The 7,736-nt window shown below is 24.2% G+C and overlaps 1 protein-coding gene across 1 annotated transcript; it reads left to right on the top strand.

Moving 5' to 3' along the window:
• The first annotated feature begins 4,625 nt into the window (after positions 1-4,625).
• On the top strand, positions 4,626-5,364 carry LOC105616986. Its single transcript, XM_012198567.1, has 2 exons — positions 4,626-4,881; positions 5,246-5,364. Exons 1-2 carry the CDS (start codon positions 4,626-4,628, stop codon positions 5,362-5,364), a joined length of 375 nt encoding a protein of 124 aa, XP_012053957.1.
• Positions 5,365-7,736: the final 2,372 nt, after the last annotated feature.

Genomic DNA, 7,736 nt, shown 5'->3' with positions numbered 1-7,736 from the left:
ATATATATATATATATATATATCTATTTGTGCACATCTATCTACATCTATAGGATGGACCATTTTAATGTTTCTACTTAAATATTTTTTATGCCTTTCAGAAAAATGTTTCAGACTTAAAATGTATTATCTGAAGGACACTCATAATAATAACATCAGTTTTTTAAAATCGATTTTTCAAAGTTTCATGGAAATATCTCCATTTTTTAAAAATTATATATGATTTTTTACATAATATTGAACATTAAAATGAGAACATTAAAATGGCCTATCCTATATCAATTAATTTTTCAATACTTTTGCTTTCAATACTTTTGCTTTCAATACTTTTGGAATTAATTGCTTTTTTATGAAATATTCTTTCTGCTTAAAATGTATATAAGTATAAAAAAAATTACTGTTTTAGATTATGAAGGCAATGAAAAAGCACACGTTTCGTTATATAAGCTAGACATAAGATCTAAACAAATATCTGAAAATGTTAGCTTTCCCGATTTACAATTTGAGACAACAAATTTTCGTCGGGATCAGCCTGTCAAAACATATTCCAGGAATTCCAGGAAGACTTCCCCGCATTTCACATTATCTTTTGAACTATCACCAATCAAGCTTATGAGTTGGCTTAAGCCAAGACTTCTTAATGCTTCTAGGAAGACAGAAAGTACTTCGATTCCTCCAGGAATATGTGTTTCTCAATATCGAAATAAAAATGATAAAAAATGGAAAACTTACAGAGGCAATTCTTCTGAAGAAGAATTCAAAAATGACAAACGCAAGATGAAGATTAGCAAAAGAAATATGAAAAACCAGAAGAGAAATGTTAGAGAAGCATCTAAAAGAATGAAAATCAAAAAAGCTTTCCAATCCACATCAAAACAAAGACATGATATATATGATATGAATGATGAAACAGACATCGAATTTGAAACTGGTGGTCGAGATGGTAAACGAATGTCTTTTCGTGAATTTTGTCAAATAAAAGGTCGAAATAATAAAATGTCTCCTTCAGATAAATAAAATATCTTCATCATCAGATAGTCTTTTCTAGGGAGATTAAATGAGATCGTTAGATTAGATTAGGTACCAGATTTTATTTAATATTAAAAATTTGTATACATTTGATTTGTTTTGTAGTTGTTTATATACTGAGTATATACTTTGTAAATGTCTAATTGCAAATTATATTTTTCAAGATATTTATATCTATATCTATATCTAAATCTATATCTCCACAAATTTTAAATTTTCCAAAATGTCTACAATTATTTATAATTATGTATCAGCCAAACGTGTTAACATAATTTTCCTATGTAAATTTATGTTAAATATATGTTGCACTGCAATTATTTTCTTTCCTTTTGTTATATTTTACAAGTTATTACAGATACTCGATTGGCTAAATTGAAGGCACTTCAATATGTACCCCACTCTCTATTTAATATAAAAAGTTTGTATACATTAGGTTATATGACCTCGCAAGAAAGGTATAACTGATATTTTTCGATTTTGCTTCTGTAGATATGTTTTGTCTTTGCTGCTCAGTTTCCTGTCGCAAAATTAATATACAATATATGTTACAAAAATGAAGAGTATCTATTCACAATCTTCCAAAATATCTTATTAAAATTTTCATTAATTTTTGGTTTCTAGTACATAGGAAAAACTAATATTGCCATTTTTCAGTTAGAAGCTTATTTTTAACATCATGATTCTCAGGTAAAAGAACTATTAAGTTCCGTGCATATAATATTATAAAGCCAGTAGTAAATATAATTGACATATAATCAAATACGTGAAAAGATTAATTATTTTACTTTTTGTTTTTATTTTTTATTTAAGAAATAACAAAAAAAAACAATCGCATTGTGTATTTAAAATTAAAATTAAAATTTCAAACCGTTTAAAGTAATGACGAATGAATGTTTTAGTGTTTTTAAGTATTATATTATCATTTTTAAGTATTATATTATCATTTAAGTATTACATTGTATAAATTTGAATTATTTCGAATTTAAAATACACATAAGTGTAATTAGACATTTCTTTATTATTCTTTATCGATAACTAATTCTTAATTAATGATTTATTAAGAATTAATTTCTACTTATCTTGTTAGTATAGCACAATATCGCGTATTAAATTTAAAACAAGAATTAAAAGAATTTTTAACTTTTTGTTGTTTTCATCTAATGTTGTTTTCAAATATAAAAATTAAATGCTAATTTATCTAGTTTTTGTTAGTGTGTTTGAAAATGCTAATTAAAATTTTAAAGCTTCAATAAGATTATATTTTATAAAAATTAATATTTGTTCTAATGCAAATTAAATTTAAACTAAATATATTTAAATTATATATGTTTTTCCTAATTAATATTATAAATTCCTAACTAATAATATTATTTATTATATTATTTTACAAATCTTCCATAATTAGAATGTATACAGGAATGTACATTGTGCTGCTATTCATATTATTCATAAATATAAAGGAACAATTACAAAGTTGCAAAGCTTCTGATGTAAAAGTTGCTGATAAATGTGAGAAACAAAAATCTTGCCAAGAAGAATTAAATAACGTTATTTCCAAGATGCTCGATTGGAAACATAAATTTGAAGCGAAATTGGTAACAATAGAGAGTGATATACATAGAATAAAATTTGATTTAATATCAAACATTGAAAATGAAAGAAAACTAAAGATAGAGTTATTGCATCTTTATAAACAACAATTAGAAAGCAGTAATTTCAATAGAATCATGATATATGACTTACTTTGCTTAATGGGTAAATGATGCTACAATAAATATTGGATTGTCCGGAAAATTCATGCCGATTCTTCGAAGGAAAATTGAAACACAGAAGATTTAAATTTTAGTATACATTTATTAAATTATATAGGTTATATAGTCGGCATCAACTTTCCAGACAACTCAATATTATATTAATTTTATTTTAATATTATTGTAATTTTATTTTAACACTTGTGTGCGATATGCGCGCGGCACAAAATTATTTTATTAATAAACATTATACTTTGTTATCTTTGTAGGAATTGTTACCATTATTCGTTGGTACATTGTACTTTTAGTAAACCTACTTTAAAAAATGCAAATAGTAAAGAGAACAAGAGTTTCTTAAAGAAATAAAATTGGTAAAGTAAAGAAAAGGACAACAAAAATGATTTAATCCATACAAAATATACATATAGATCTGAAAATTTTTAAATTAATATTCGTAAAATTTATATTTTGTGCTTGCAAATATATAATAACAATGTCGTTGTTTTTAATTTTGGCAATAAAAAGATACGATAGTTATAAAAATTTGGAAGAATTATAATCTTGAGACAAATATTTATTAGATAACATATGTATGATTTTACATATTAAAATATATAATAAATTTTAAATAATATTTTTATTATAAAATACTACTCATTATTAATGAAACCTGTTTCATAAATGGTTCGGTATTAAAAAGTTATTATAAGAACATTCGTGTACATGCATTTCATTCGTAACTTTCTTTCTGAGTTATAATTACTTTTCAAAATGAATAATTTTTATAATAAACCGAGTTCAACGAGAATTTTACTAAGCTAATATGATCGATTACAAACATTTCAATATTTGTAAATAATTATTACATATTTGATTACACATTTTTTATTACATGATATATACATATAGATTTATTATTTTAGAATATATTTCCAAGTATATATATATATATATTTCCTTACAACTTTTAATTCGTATAGTCATTTTTATTAGTAAGACGAAGTATTTTTTAATTAGCAATCTTATCGTCAGAGATAAATATACTCGAGCGAATCTTACGATTTGGCCTACCATTTCTCAGTATTGCTTAAATTGCGAGTAAATAATGCAAAATTATTGACGCATTATTACGTTTTTGGGAATTTAATTTTTTTTAACCCGGGAAAAAATGTTTCATGTATATGTAATTATATAAAATTATATATTAAATATAATTTAATAAATTAATTATATATTATATAATTATATATTAAAAATATCCATATATGTAATTTTTTCTTGGAAATAAAAGAATGTACATTCTAAATTTCCAATTTAAAGCTATATTTATTAATTATTTAAGATAAAATAACATTGTTAATTCTTATTAATCATAAAACTCAATTCAAAAAGATCATTTATTCAGTTTGTGAAAAATGATATAATTTCTGTCGATATTTGCACTCCCATTTAATAAATATTGAATTAATAACGATAAATCGAATGTCCTTGATAGATCATCTTTATAGTTGATTAACGCTTATAACATCTTTAATTAGTCCGATAATTTCTGTCTTGCCAATCCAACAAAGACTGAAATATCGTTCATTGCATTTGTAAATTATTGAGACATTAATAAGCATTAATACTTCTATTTCGCCGAGTGTACACAAATGCAGTTTTCGAAGTCGCTTCGTTGAAGAAACTATCGTATCTCAGCGTATTTTGAAACATTCCTTATCTAATCGAGTTCACTCGATTGCTGAGTTTGATTGTACATATTCAATCAGTGTAATTTTTATCCCGCACTTGTGCAGACCTCTGCTACTCTTTTCCAAATTAAGTTCTTGTACTCGTTGTGCTCCATATGGAAGAACAGTTTGTGAATCCATTTGAAAATGACAGTACGATACCGGATGAAGTACAAGAAAAACTTGCAAAGGTGATCGAAAGATATCAACAGTTGAACGATGAGGAAAAGGAGGAATTTCAAAAGGGCGCCTTTGATGTATTAACAAAGAATCTACAAAAGTCGAGGAACACGATTTTGCATATGTGGCTTGCATCGTACCAATCTTTCTTTCTATTTATTTTTGCTGTATCGATTGTGACATTTCTGCTCGGTATATATATATATATATATATTTCTTTCTTCTCATTGCAAATTTGCATAATATTTAAATTAGATATAATTACACTATTGTATTATGTGTATATTCCGTCTTGACGATTGAGAATTTTTTCATAATAACCAATAATAAATGATAAAATTATTTATTTTATTGTTTAGCAAATTATACGAGCTTTTTATTAAATTCATATTTTTTTATAATAACCATTTTATCAGATGGCATTTTTACTATAACTTAGATAATTTAATAATTATTATCTTATATCATCTTATAATTTAATAATGATATCTATTATAAGATTAGTATTTATTAATAATAATTATTATTATTTAATAATAATTTTGTGTTCGCACAGTTATTGTTGCGCGCAGATTATATTGGCGCACGAAAGAACGAGAACAACGTCAAGAAGAGAAGAGAAAGTTAAGACAACAGAAAGCAGAAATGAAGAAAAAGAAAAAGAAACAAACATAACATACGATTATTTGTGTTCAATAATGTTTTAATAGAAAAATTTCATTGACGAATAGGCGAACGGTTTCTTATAATAAATTTAAAACATAAGTTTTACAATTTGGAAACTTTTTCTTTGACAGATTAATTTTTAATTTAAAAAAACAAAGCATAATAAGAATTGGCATGAAGAAGTATTTATTGAGCCATTTCATTAACTTAACACTTGTATAAGATATACAACAAAGTTAATAAATCGACATATACATTTTCGTTCTCAAAATATCAACATATTTTTCAACTGTTAAATTGTAACAGAAAAATAAACTGTATTAGTACTAAATAACATACATTCATACTTATTTATAATTACGGTATATATCGAACTTTTCATAATTGATATCACACTATAAAATCGCCCAGTTACAAGTACAATTTTTCATGATAAAAATTATATTTGTTAGATAGTCAATGATTAGTTAATATACTTTTCGTCACATTATAAAATGTGTTATTATTTCATATCCTTCATATGGAAACGCACAACCATATAAACTATATATTTCTTAATAAAATTAAATTATTTAACAGGCACTAGCTATCAATAAGCTGCATTGATGTTTGTATACAATTAATATTGTAATATATAAGGAATCTATACAATTATAACTTTAAACATCATATTTTATGAAATTTTCAAAATTTCAGAATCTTAAAAATATTAGTATAAAAATTCCATTTCTTTCCGTACAGTCCGTACTTCCCGTGACGTAATGTCTGTATTAATAAAATGAGAATATATCTTTTTCGTTTACTTTCTCTTATTTCAATTTACAGTTTACTATATCTATCTTATTTTACATATTTGAAAAAATTACGTCTATATTGGCACATTATTAATAAAGATAAAAAAAAATTATTTTTTAAAAACTTGAACTAGTATAAATCTTGTAATAGTCAATTCTATTAATTGTTTTACAATAATAACGTCATTTTATTTTACTTAACAATATTAACATGTTAAAAATTTATAAAAGCAAAAAAGTTTAAAATCTATACATATTTTAAACAGAAATTGATAAGTCAACAAAAAACAGTAACAACTATATACAAAATTAAAATTTTCTACTTATTTTTAGCGTGGCACATATATCGAAAACCGATCGTTTTCATAAATTGTACTAAAAACAATATATAAATCTTATTTTTCTTTACGTAATCTCTTATCTTTCCATTTCTTATTCTGATTTTTACTGAGTACAATACATATATATCATACCACATTAAATACTTTTTAAAATTCGCCGTTAATAATATTATAAAATGATAATCGAAATTCATGTTAGTTTGCATTCCAAAAACATACGCTTTTATATAACTACTTTATAATAAACTCAAAATATTCATAATTTCATAATATTTAAATATTTAAATGGCACAAAAAGACTACGTTAATTGAGGAACGCCCTTCAACTTTTTTAGTTCTTAGTGCCCAATAGAAGAGAGGAGAAGAATGATTGTATCTCCCCTCGCTATAATATATCTTAAGTTTTGCGCGCGATCTAGTCATTTTCTGTTATATATATTTCGGTCATATTCTGTTATATATTTCGGAAGATATTAATTAATTAATTAATATTCTCCAGGAAATTAATTGATTAATAAAGTGACTTTATTTGTTTAAATTTTCGGGAATGGGTTACTAATTCAATCCCTGGATTTCTCCAGAGATCTACTTCGTGCAGATTACAAATTTTAAATCCGTATGTAGAATGAGGGATCGAATCAAAGACCTGGTCACTTACAAGTTTGCTCCCATACTACGCTATCCCATTTTCATCTCAATCATGCGAATGTATATAAAAATCTTATATATATCTGTCATCCTTACTAAAATAATATGAAAGCTTGTAAATGACTCCTAAATGCTCTACAATAATGGATGGAATAATATTAGATTCTATTGTTTATATATAACTGTATAAACTATATTCTCTTCTAAATAAATTGATTATCTGGTTATCTTATATTCTTCCTAACGGATATAATTCCAAATAAGAGTTGTCTAAAATTGAGTATTTTACTCAGTATAAATTCAATTTGTATATGTTTGCATACATTCGAAGGCCGGGTACTTGGAAAGTTTGAGTGCTATGTATACATGCAATTTATAATACATGACTATATATATGAGTATATTTCAACAGTTGTGTTGTAGATATAATATATGATAATGCAAATAGATAATAGATATAATTACCCAGAAAAAAATTTCATATATAATAATATATAATTATATAGAATTATATAAAATTATATAAAAAATTGACATATTTTATATACAATTATATACATAAAATATGTTCATATATATATATATATATATATATATA

Source organism: Atta cephalotes (genome assembly GCF_000143395.1).
Source record: "Atta cephalotes unplaced genomic scaffold scaffold00011, whole genome shotgun sequence".
Lineage (NCBI taxonomy): Eukaryota > Metazoa > Arthropoda > Insecta > Hymenoptera > Formicidae > Atta > Atta cephalotes.
Note: the sequence above shows the minus strand (reverse complement) of the source record. Positions and strands in the feature narration are given on the sequence as shown.

Excerpts from the sequence above, each read along its gene's own strand:
- LOC105616986 (XM_012198567.1), top strand. The coding sequence starts at position 4,626 with ATGGAAGAACAGTTTGTGAATCCATTTGAAAATGACAGTACGATACCG. Across the intron at positions 4,882-5,245 it reads GATTGTGACATTTCTGCTCG|TTATTGTTGCGCGCAGATTA; the intron begins GTATATATATAT and ends GTGTTCGCACAG.